The sequence below is a fragment of the Sciurus carolinensis genome, chromosome 3 (genome assembly GCF_902686445.1).
Source record: "Sciurus carolinensis chromosome 3, mSciCar1.2, whole genome shotgun sequence".
Lineage (NCBI taxonomy): Eukaryota > Metazoa > Chordata > Mammalia > Rodentia > Sciuridae > Sciurus > Sciurus carolinensis.
Genome location: NC_062215.1, coordinates 93,054,322 through 93,067,640, shown reverse-complemented (window position 1 = coordinate 93,067,640; position 13,319 = coordinate 93,054,322). Strand labels below are relative to the sequence as shown.

The window sequence follows — 13,319 nt, the reverse complement described above, 5'->3', positions numbered from 1 at the left end:
TTAGGAGGCAGAGTCAATAGAATTTCCTGATGGATTGGATGCAGGGTATAAATCAAAAGGCATTCAAAGATGATGACAATGGTGTGACCAGAACAACTGGAACTGAGTTATTTTCAAGTTTGGGGGAACTAAGTATGGGTCAAATTTAAGGCAAAGATTAAGTTCAGTTTTCATGGGATATTTCAGGTGTCTATTATAAATCCAAGTGGAGATATCAAAGAGATATTTGAATGTACAGGCCAGTATATTCAAGTTCAATGGAGAAGTCCAGACTGGATACATCCATTTGGAAGCCATTGACATATAATCAACATTTAAAATCATGGTGATGGGTGAACACCAAGGAAGCAAATATAGGTGAAGAAGAAAATAGTTTCATAGTGGACATTGGGACCCTTCAACAATAAGTCAAGGATAATAGGAGGAACCAAAAGAGGAGACTGAGAAGAAGCTTGTTAAATTCAATTAACCTTTGGAGTTGGCAACACAAATCTCATGGGAATCTGAGCAGGGCAGTTTTGATGGTGATGTGAACATTTCGTTAAAATGGGTTTGAAAGAGACAGGAAGGGAAGGAGTTATAGAAAATGATCATAGTTAACTTTGAGAACTATGGATGTAAGCTAAGCAGGGAAATGCACAATTATTTGGAGGATTGCTATGGCAAATTCAATTAAGGAAAGGTGTTTTCCTTTTCTTTTTCTTTTCTTTTTTTTTTTAATAATGGCACACTTTCCTTTTGATGGGCATAGTTCAGTGGAAGAAGAAAAAAGTGATGATTAAAGCAAGAAAATAGAGTTGTTGACTATATGATAAGAGATGTGATCTAGTGAGGTTGAAAAAAATAAATGCAATACTCTTGGCAGAGAAAAATAGTTCAAATTGCACTTTTTCTCCACTTAGACCATGAAAGATTTTTTTAAAAGGCAGCATTTTATAAAATCATAGTGGTTTTTTATTATTAACCAAAAATTGCTAGAGGAAAGGGACCAGGGGGAGGGAGGAAAGGTGGGAAGGGAAAGTGCTGGGGAGCCACAATGTCTAACTTATATTGCTAAATTCTGTGCATGTGGAATGTACAACAATGAATCCCACTATTATGTACAACTATAATGCACCAACAAAAATTTGGGGGAAAAATTACCATGATACTTATCAAAACCTCATTTCTGTTGATCTAAAAGAAATATAATTACAATGACCCATAAAATCTTACTGAAATTATTCCTACTACTCCTTTCTCTCTGGCGCATCTTTGTTTTTCTGATCTTCTCCACATGGTCTTTTTCCATTTTTTCTTCCCTAGTGCTAAATACTTATGGGACATTTTTCTACTCCTCAATTTCCTCTTGTAAACTCAGTGTCCATTATTTTACAATTATAGTCACACACACACACACACACACACACACACACACACACACTTTGGTAGTAAGGGTCTCAAAAACCAATGAACTCAAAATTAAAAAAAAAAAAAGACCTCAGCACTTCTCAATAAAGTATACATGATGATTGAATCACATTTATTCTAGTTCAGGTGCTCATGTGATGGATCCTTGCAAACGAAATCCTTTAATTACCTAGGCTGGGAGTATTTTTATCTTTTTTTTTTGTTTTTTACAGGCTGCATTTTGATTAATTGTACACAAATGTGGTTGGGTTTTAAACAAGTACAATAACTGTGTATCAAAAAAATGTTAGCTTTATTTTGCTTACATGTGAACAACTTAAATTGCTATAAACACATTTTCTTTCCTCAGAATTGCTTTAGAAAACGTAGCCTTAGGAGGATTTTGACATTCCCTTTCTCTTCTTCTATGAGGTTTCCATATTTTCCATTTGATTATGGTACTAAATAGTTGGGTATAGGAAATTTTGCTAAGAGTCCCTGTTCTTACACTGTACAAGTTGTGACATACTGATGTTCGTAATTATCTTGTCTTTGGAGAATTTCAAGTGTGTTGTTTTGTATGTGTTGCAGTCAGGAGCCATGCATGTGAAGTGGATCCATATGGAATGCCAGGGGGATGTTCGCACATCTGTCTGCTCAGCAGCAGTTACAAAACGCGGACCTGTCGCTGCAGGACTGGCTTCAACTTGGGGAGTGACGGCAGGTCATGCAAAAGTATGTTTTTAAAATCAGACATTTTGCCGGCAGCTTCCACTTCAGAATGGATTTTTTTTAGTGTTAATTAGCAGCATCCACATCAGGAATAATATGAGTTTAATCAGGTGAAATTTTCCTACAAAGACACGCTAGACACTTTTTCTCACCATCAGTAGTTTTGTGACTATGTGAATGGCAATTTAATCAGACTGTAGAATCATTAAGTTTATTAATCTTTGGAAATTGTACTTTAAGGAAATTTAAAGAAGAATTTTAGGAAGATCCTTTTTTTAAAAAAATTCCCTAATGAATGATTTTGGGTCAATGGGCTATACTCATTCACTGACCAGAATTTATCTTATTGAAGATGAATACTGCTCTAGCAGTAAGTGTGTTATCTGTTTCAATAGAAATCAACATATAACAATGTTTAACTCATTCAGCATTGCAGAGCAGTGGAATTTACTTCATGATTTAATTTCAAATACCTAAAGCAGTACTAATTAAATATTAATACCTTCAAAATTGTTGTCAAGATGGGCGCAGTGGTGCACACTGGTAATCCCACCTACTTAGGAGGCTGAGACACAAAGTTTTCAAGTTGGAGGCCAACCTGGGCAGCTTAGCAGGACCCTGTCTCAAAATAAAAATAAAAAGCACTGAGCGTATAACTTAGTGGTAAATTGCCCCTATGTTCAATCCCCAATCCAAAGAAGAAGAAAAAAATTTTGTCAAAAAATTTCCCAAGATATACATCTATTAGACATATTTGTCTTAAACTTGGCATGGTGGAGCATTCCTATAATCCCAGTGACTCCAGAGACTAAGGCAGGAGGATTGCATGTTTGAGTCTAGCCTCAGTAGCAACTTAGTGAGGCCCTGTCTCAAAAAACATCAAACAAAAGATCTAGGGGTATAGCTCAGAGGAAAAGTACCCTTAGCTTCAGTGCCCAGTACAAGAAAAAAAAATATTTTTTTTAGATCTGAAATATGACAGGAAAATTTAAGTATTTAAACAAACTGATAAAGATCTTTAAAATGATTTTTGAAACAATATTTGCACACACTGTTTTATTTGTGGTCTTAATAATCAGATATCATACAATGATAGCGATAGAAATCATGTTCACATAAAGACTGCTGGCCTTTAAATGTTCCTAATGTCATTTTTGTTTCTTTTTTTCAAGTTTTGCTGACTGCTTTTTATAGTATCCAATTTAACTCCTCCTTGTCATGAGGAAACATTTTTTCTTTGGTCAAGGGCTCCCCCTTTGATCATTCTCTTGTCATGTGCTGGCTAAAGACAGTGACAAGTCCACTAATTGGTTAGAGTTTAATATAACTAGTTAGACTTACTAATACTATAACTTGCTGCAAGTCAAGAACTCAAGAAGCTCAACTGCGAAAAAGTATACGTTGTTTACATTTTTATTTTTATTTCTGATTTTGTATGAAATACTGAAAATGTAAATAGATCTGTTCTCAGCTGGCCATGATGGTGCGTATCTACCATCTGAATAGCTAAGGAGTCTGAGATAGGAGGACTACAAGTTTGAGGACAGCCTTGGCAACCTGGTGAGGCTCTAAGCAACTTAGCAAGACCCTGTCTCAAAGTAAAAGTCAAAAAAAGCTGGGGGTGTAACTCAGCGGTCAAATGTACCTTTGTTGAACCCCCAGTAACCCCTGCCCCCTGCTCTCCTACAAAAGAAGTCTGCTTTCATGTTCCCAAGGTCTGCTAGATAAATGAGGACTCTGTTTGAAGCCTCAAGATAACAGAAGCTGAGTGTGAGTGTGCATACATACATCATTTTTAAAAGCATCTAGTTGCAGCTTAGAAAATGAGGACTTGTCATGCAAAAGAACAATCATATACATATATTCATACACATCTGCACCTGTAGATACACATGTTTCGGGGGAACATAAAATCACAGTTACATATGATTAGATCATCCTTAATATAGTTTGTGATTTGTAGTATTTTTTTATAGTAAGCAAACAATTCTAGCTATGCTAAACAGAAACAAATTTATTGCATATAGGTGCAAATCATTGAAAATCCTAGAGCAGGAGTGTCTAGACTGGGTCTTCCCAAACCACTGTCAAAATAGCCTGACTGAAATCTAGAACACCTGCCACGATCACTTGTTAGGGCATCAGGAAACCACAAAGGGGAATACTAACTTCAAAAACAATGTAATCTTAACCCAGATCCAGGATTAGAAAATTTGTACCACATCTATTAACTCCAGAATTATGTCACATATTATGTCAGAATTATATTCCTATAGGTGGTGGTGGTGGAAGGATCCCATCCCATGCCCCTTGATATTCCTAAATGTGAATGGAATGGAAGAAGACTATAGTAAAAAAGTTAAGTTTCTGCAGCAGGTGCAGACCAGAAAAAAATGCAAAAAGAGGACCTTGGTCTCATTTGCATATCCTAAACTTGAGCTTGTACATCTGAGTCAGCTCTTTAAGTCAAAACCAGAACCCTAGTTATACAAGTGTCTATGAAATGTAGCTTTCAGTTTTCAGTTGTATATAGTACAGGATGTCAAGGGAGACTGGAAAAAACTTTAAAATAGTTTAAAGTGAAGAATGCATAGAGAAAACTAAGGAAAATTGTTACTGATGGTGTTTAACACACACACAGACACACACACACACACACACACAGAAACACATCCTAACTTATCAAGTACCGTGTTTACCAATTGGCAACTAAATATCCATTAGAAATAAAAACAAAAACAAATGTTAACAATAATGATTATGGGAAAATCAACATTCTTATGCTTTACTATGAAGTTAGAAATTGGTAGTACTATTGAAAGGCATTTGGTAATACAATGACCAAAAGACTAATGCTATTGTTTGACAAGTTATCCTTCCTTTGACTGAAAATGTTAATTACAAATTTATTTCTAATATTAAAAGATCAGAAACAATCTAAATAGCCAATGATAGGTAAGTAGCTGATCATATTATATTGCCTAACTAGTAGAGAATATTATGCTGTCATTGAAAAGAATATTTTTTAACTTTTTAAAATATAAATTTTAATGTATTTTTATTAAAGATACTGAATTTGTTTTTTAATTTTTTAATTGTTGGATTATAATTATATAATTGTGAGATATATCGCCACATATTCAAACATAAATATGACATGATTTGGTCAATTTCAGTCACTAGTACCTCCTCTTTCCCTCCCTTCCTCAATCCTACTGATTTCTCTGTTTTTGAAGTTTTCTTCTAATGACCTGACCAAATGTCATTAAATTTTTAAGTGCATAAGATCCCAATTTTTGAAAAAAAATATATTCATAAAATATTGGCAGGAAAATATTAAAAAATGTTAATAATTTTATAAATGAGTCAATACTACTTTAAATCATATCCATAATATTTAAAAAGAAAATTCCTTTAGAATCAGATAAACATCAAGAATCTGTGAGGAAAATGGAGAGAAGGATGTTAATATAGTTTACCCTGTAAATCCATTGCAAATTGTATGAAATGCTAGATTGAAAAAAAAAACAACTTTCTCTCAGTAATATTATAATGATGAATGCTTAAAATAAGTTGGAGACTGACTTGGTAAATTATCTTATATCAAACAGGAATAATGTAAGGTTTAATAGAGTAACAGAAAACAAAATTGATGCTAGGATTAAATAATAAAAAAAATAATATTGAACAATCTTGTTGATAGAATTAAATATGCATTAGAAAAAATAGCTAGATAAAATAAATCTAAATTATCTGTATGAAGAAATACTATGCAGTGATGAAAATGAGCTATGACTACAACCACTATGAATTAATATGAATTATAATAAAATTAATTTATAAAATTCACCCATACTATCCAAACATGCAAAATTCAACAATCTTCTGTTGGGGAATACAATAAAAATGTACTTTTTTTTCTTAAAAACATATGATAAGCACAATAAACAAGATATTGAGGGCTGGGTTTGTGGCTCAGTAGTGGAGTGCTTGCCTTGCACGTATGAAGTACTGGGTTCAATTCTCAGCACCACATAAAAATAATAAATTAAAAATAAAAGGTATTGTGTCCATCTACAACTAAAAGTATTTTTTAAAAACATATTGAAAGTTTTTGAGATGGAAAAGGATCAGTCTGAGGCACATGCCTATTTTTCAATGTCCTGATAATACTTTTGACATCTATGTTAGGTATCTAAGATTTGTCTCAATTTTGCTATATAGGAAGATATGTTAATTTTTTAATTCAGTACTCAATAACATTAATTTTGAAGAGAAACAAAAGAAAGTATAAGAAATATTAATATTTTTGTATTGAGGGAGTTAGATTTATGAGTAATTGCTTATTTTTTCTTATTTCCCAAATTTCTGTAATATTTGTATTTATTTTACTTGAAATCTGTTATTATGTGATTATGCAAATATAGCTGAATCTTTTTTATACCTAATTTTATTTATGAAGTTTAGTCTCTTTGTCCATTAATATGTTATATAACTTGATATAAATTAATATATTTTTACTCATATAGAATGAACCAGCATAGAGTACCCTACTAATAGGAGAAGTGCCTTGCAGTCTGAAAGAGTCAATTCCCTCTATAGAAAAAGTTATATTCTAAAGACTTTTTTGGTGGGGGGGGATTTTGTGCTTTTTTTTTGGGGGGGTGTTTTGCTTTGGATACAGCCTGTGTCATACATCAGTATACCGTCAGAGCACCTCAGTGTTAACATTCTAATTAAGATGTGAAGAAAAACATAATGCTGTAACTGCCATTTGATTTCATTTCTTAAAAGAATAAGTTGCAGCATCTATAATATATTCACAGGCAAGTTAGTGATAGTGTATGAATCTTCGTGTTTGTCTCTGACAGTCTGAAGGTGAAAATTCTGAAGTACTGTGTTTTAAATGTTCTGAACTTTTTACCATTGTCAACCATAATGAGAGCTATAGTTGGTATCTACAGAAAGTGCTAGATAGATTGTAATGAATTATAAAACTCAATGTACCGGATGTTTTAATAAATGTCCATTTCACAAGTTACAAGTTATTCAATGATCTGTCATGTTTTTTCTATACAGACAGTTACAGACAAAAGAATAATTAACTAAATATAACCACTCACTGAAGTAATTTCTGTTTTAATTAAAGTAATGCAATTAGCTGGCCTTCTTGCATCAAGATACATTTGGCATATTTTAGAGTTTAATTTTTAGTATTGAATTTAAAAAATGCTAATTGGGCCAGTTAATTAAACAGTGGCATTATGCAGTGCAAAGAAGATTAGGCAGCATCAGTTGTTTATATTTGTAATCTTTCTTCTGCAGGACCGAAGAATGAGTTGTTCCTCTTTTATGGAAAAGGACGCCCAGGAATTGTTAGAGGAATGGACTTGAATACCAAGATAGCTGATGAATACATGATCCCCATAGAAAATCTGGTAAACCCTCGTGCTGTAGATTTTCATGCAGAAACCAATTACATCTACTTTGCTGACACCACCAGTTTCCTAATTGGCCGGCAGAAGATAGATGGCACAGAGAGAGAAACCATTCTGAAAGATGGTAAGTAACTCTGCATAATATTGACATCAATCTGTCCAGAGATAGAGGACTTTAAAAGGATTAAATCCAATAAATTTGAAAGTAGCAGTAACCAGATCCTGAGCTCCACTTGTTTATTTAAAAATATTTGCTAATTTTATTTGCTCAATAATATTATTTCTCCTTGCTTTTCACATACCAATAGGTAAAGCCTTCATTTAAAAGTTGAACATACACTTTCCACTACATTTTGAGTACCCATGGAAATATATTGATCTATTTTCCATCTTTTCTGGGAAAATATAGATTTACTATAATATGTTTGTAATGCTAGATAGTAAAACAAAATTTAACAGAACACTGAGGAACGTTGGAATTTGGTTCTTATTAGAATACTGAATCTGTTACTCAGAATGTATTAAAAATGTGTCCCCATTTTCATCGCAATTCTGGCATATTGTTTTATACTTTACAAATTATCAAAATGAAATTTTCTAATCTTACCCTTGAAATATCAGTGTCCTCAAAGAAACTTCTACTATTGATATCTATTTTTATTGATGCATATATGAAGTTATATGAATGTAAACATATATGTATATACTTTATTAAAATTAGTGCATTTCACAAATTATTTCACAGACACAAGTAGTAAAATATTAAAAATATCACTAGCATAAGTACAAAAGGTCTTTCTTATTTTATTTATTTTTATTTTTACAGACTGCATTTTGATTCATTGTACACAAATGGGGTACAACTTTTCATTTCTATTCTTATACACAATGTAGATTCACACCATTCACATAATCATACATGAACATAGGGTAATGATGTTTGTCTCATTCCACTGTTTTTTCTTTCTGTACCCCTCCTCCCCCATTTCGCTCTACACAATTCAAAGTTCCTACATTCTTCCTTTACCCACCCTGCCCCCTCCCCCATTATGTACCAGCATCCACTTATCAGAGAAAATATTCTGTCTTTGGTTTTTTGAGATTGGTTTATTTCACTTTGCATGATATTCTCCAACTCCATCTATTTACCTACAAATGCCATAATTTTATTCTTCCTTGTGGTTGTATGATTTCCATTGTGTATATATACCACAGTTTCTTTATCAATCATATATTGAAGGGCATCTAGGTTGGTTCCACAATATAGCTGTTGTGAATTGAGCTGTTATAAACATTGATGTGGCTGCTTACTGTAGTATGCTGATTTTAAGTCCTTTGGGTATAAACCGAAGAGTGGGATAGGTGGGTCAAATGGTGGGTCCATTCCAAGTTTACTGAGGAATCTCCACACTGCTTTCCAGAGTGACAGCACCAATTAGCAACACCGACAATGTATGAATGTGCCTTTTTCCCCCACATCCTCACCAACACCTATTATTGCTTGTGTTCTTGATAATAGCCATTCTAATTAGAGTGAGATGAAATCTTAGGGTGGTTTTGATTTGCATTTCTCTAATTGAAAAGGTCTTTAATAATCAAACAAACCAGATCTTTGATTAGCTGACAATCATCTTAAAGTATGTTACCTAATAATTCTAGACATTGATTTCCTTATATATAAGTCCACTTGCTTCTTGAATGTTTTAGAAATGTATGATTTAAGGAACTTTAATTGTATGCTTATTATATGAAGGACACTTTACTAGCTATTAGAGGATATTAATCCTCTTCATGTACCTTAATAAGATCAAAGGTATCCCAAGAAACACATGATGAATGGAGACTGTCCACACTCTAGGAATCCACAGGAAGCGGGAGATGTCTTTGCACTGGTGTATTCAGAGAGCTCCTGGGCAAGAGGCTGGATTTGGAATAGATGTTAAAGGACAAATGATAAGTTGTAATTGGAGGATATTTCTGTAACCAGAAATTCTTTGGGGAAGAAACAAACACAAGTCTCCTGGAAGTAGGTCATTAATAGCAGTTTTGTATGCAGTTGATAGTGAAAAAGCAGATTTTGGTAAGTGAGAAGTGGAAAGATGAGAGGCCTTGAACATGAGGTGAAGGGTCTGGATGAAATCTTGGAGCAAGAAACATGGCGTGCTTTTGAGCTGAAGAATAATGTGAAGAAACTGATATTTTTAGGAGGATCAATCCAATGATGGGGGGTAGAATGAATCACAAAGAGAAAAAAATCAAAGCAGAAAGAGACTAAAATAATTTACAGCAAGAACGGTAATACGTGTTAGTCTCTGCTGTCTTTGAGAGGGGATGAGGGGAGCATAAGAAAACTATTAATTCAGCTCAGCTGTACTTTAAATCAACCCTTTAATAATGAAAAAGTGTAAGTCTTCATGAGTGGCAAATGAAGTACTAAAATGAAAAATAGCCTTGTTTTGTTCTTTTTTTTTTTAAAGTAGATTACTGATTAAGACAATAGAAGTCCACCATGATTGAACATTCTCAAGGAGTGTCTAATGAAAGTTAAAATTTTTGCTATAGACTGGATGTGACAGAGGAAGCCTGTCATCTTTTCTCTGTAATATGATAGCTGATGATAGGGACTTGATGATTTTAGAAGGACAACAGACTTGCACCTTCTCCATAAGTAGATACTTTTGGATTATTATGATCTTACCCTGGATATCTTCAGGAGGGACTAAAATATAATACAGAACGTTTAATTTCAACAGTGTCAGTTCCTGTGCTATGCCCGAATATCCCAGCTAATGATCCTGACTTTGATAACAGTATCTTATCAGTGACACTGGTGGTTCTTTGCATTCTGCCACAGCAACAGAGATGGATTCTAATAACTGCTCAACTGCCAGGCACATCTGTGCTGTGCTGGTTTGACAGTATGAAGGGTACAAAAACATTTTTCAGATTTTCATAACTGAAATATGTGTAACATGTCAATATTCCTTTTTTAAAAGTTTATCTTCTCTCTTTCCATTAAAGAGAATAACAATACATATTGCAACACAATATTAATATGTCAAAACAGAAGTTTATATTGTCAGATGACAACTTGTGATTCTTAAAGAGAGAAAAATTAAATTCACTTATTTGGCTAGCATCTACTCTCCAAGCTGAAGACTGAAAGCCAGTGCTTAATTTGACAAGTGATTTTGTAAGCTTGGTAGAAATTCTGAAAAGTTTGCCTAGTTTGGAGTATAAATTTATACATATTTTTCTATTTGTGAATTAAACATAAATATCTTGAACATCTTCTGAATATACTCACATTCTTTCTATAAAAACAGAGTATGCAATACTACCAAAAATGTTCCATTTCCATTCATTCTTTGATTTTTTTTAGGGGTTTATTGAAAAATCTCTCAATGTAATATATCCTATTGACTTTGCTGGTTAAAATAGTAGTTAAATAAATAAGAAAGATGATAGTTAATTTGAAGAAATTTCACGTTTCAACAATTATTAAAAAGATCTATAAAGTGAAGAGCATGTTACCGATTTAATAAAATACACTTTTATAATGACAAGATATTTATCAATGTGTATTTTTCTCCTTCTGAGGATTCTTGTCAATTTTTTTGGAAAATCCCTATCATTTTTCTTTTAATTAATTACTTGATTTAGTAGTCCAGTCAATACATATTAAGTGAATGTCATCTTTGGCCATGTGCTCTTGGAGGTGAGAGGCATTGTGTGGTAGAGGACAATGCTGCTTCATATCAGCTTGGATCTCAGTGGGAAGCAGATAACAAACAATAAACACAAAAGTGAACAAGGTAATGACAAGAGCTGTGCAGAAAATGAAGGAAGGTGGAAGAAAAGGAGAATCAGCAGGCGGCAGAATTACAGTACCTGGGGGTAATTTAAGGTAGTCATTCTTGGCAGGTGTAATTATTGCTTTCTCTGAAAGGATAAGAGAGATCCTTTTTATAAGATTGAACTTACTTTATATTATCAGGCTTCTTGTCCAAGATTCATTTTTCGTTGAAGTATGAATTATAATTTTCAGCAGAAAGAGAAAAAATATGTAAAAATTAAAATTTACTATTCAATTTAGTTTTTCATGTATTCCATTAGAGCAGTTCTTATTTTAAACTGTAGAAATTAATTCTGCTTGGATATATATACATATACATCCAAACTGAAGGCATGTGAAATGATCCTTCATATGGTTATGGGTCTTTAAAGCATTAAAAGTTTCAGAGGATTTTCCTGTGTTTGAAAATTATTAATGCCTGCAGCCATACAGAAAAACTATAGTTTCAATAAATTCTACAATTAAACCAGGAACTTAAGGTCACTGTTTTATATAACATGTAGGCTTTCTTTATCATTTTCTTTCTAAAATAGATATGTAGAGATAAAATGGGTGAAAAGTATGAAAAAATCTGTGATTCTTTTTGTTTTGGAATTGATGAATGAATATCTGATTCTTTTATTTCAAGTTATGCTACAAATAAAACAATTTGAACATAAGATTTATACAACTTCCATTCTTCCCAACCATCATTTTTATAATTTCAACTAAAATATTTTCTTAAGAATGTAGACATTTACTTTTATTATAGTTAATTGCAATTTTGGAAAACATTGTGTCCCCCAGTTGTGTTTCCCTGATTTTATTAGTTTATTCCATTTATTTTGTGATGTAAAAATCAAAGGAAAGATCAAAATTGCCTGTGGCTAGTCTCTTTGAAGGACATTGACGGGGAGGTGGTAGGGGCAGGAAAAGGGAAGAATAGTGGAATTAATCTGACCAAACTTTCATATGTACATCCTTGAATATAGCATGGTGAATCCCATTATCAAGAATATCCATAGGGCCAGGTGTGGTAGCCCATGCCTGTATCCTTAGTGGCTTTGGAGGCCAAGGCAAGAGGATTGAGAGTTTAAGCTAGCCTCAGGAAAAGCGAGGCATCAAGCAACTCAGTGAGACCCTGTCTCTAAATAAAATATAAAATAGGGCTGGGGATGTGGCTCAGTGGTTGAATGAGTCATTAGGAAAAGGAAGGAGAGAAGTGTTAGGAACTGAATTAGAAAATATTATATTCTATGCTTTCATGATTATGTCACAATAAATCCTAATCTTATATATAACTAAAAAGGATCAATAGAAATTTTAAAAAACTTGAATATTTTACATGAATATGGTTCATTGCATGTAAACCATATCTAATTAAAGTTAACTAAAAATAAATATTAAAAAATATAAGAAAAATCAATGGCAGAAATAATAGCTAATCTTCGATGAGTACTCACTGGGTACTAGGATTACTCACTTTTTGCCCAATGTTCCATTTAATCCACTCAACAACTCCCTGGGGTCAGTAGTAGTAGTTGCTCCATTTTATATATTAGACATTGAAACTTAGGGAGATAAAGAACTTTATCAGAGTCACATATCTAGTAAGTGATTCAGCTAGTTAAGAACTGTGAACACTCAGATCTTATTATATTTACAATCTAAAAAGTTAATCTCCTACAACTTTGTGGATGCTGGCAGAAGACATAAAATTTTCTGAGGCAAAGTCAATTGTTAGTGAGATCCAAAGTCATAGCCAGAGTATCATTAATTTTCTGTGAGGATTCTGAACCCGAGTCTTCACAAGACATCACAAAAGTGACATCTTCACATGCAATGGACCATGTTTCAAGAGAGAAATCCCAAGGTTAGAGAACACCGAGTATTTTTTTAAATAATGACAGTTGCTCCAGATGAAG

At 33.1% G+C, this 13,319-nt stretch overlaps 1 protein-coding gene across 1 annotated transcript in view; it reads left to right on the top strand.

Moving 5' to 3' along the window:
* Lrp1b (LDL receptor related protein 1B) overlaps positions 1 to 13,319 on the top strand; it is a 1,852,169-nt gene that overhangs the window by 1,021,265 nt on the left and 817,585 nt on the right. Inside the window, 2 exon segments of the mRNA XM_047543195.1 lie at positions 1,981 to 2,124; positions 7,447 to 7,683. Of these exon segments, the coding sequence (XP_047399151.1) occupies positions 1,981 to 2,124; positions 7,447 to 7,683 (381 nt within the window).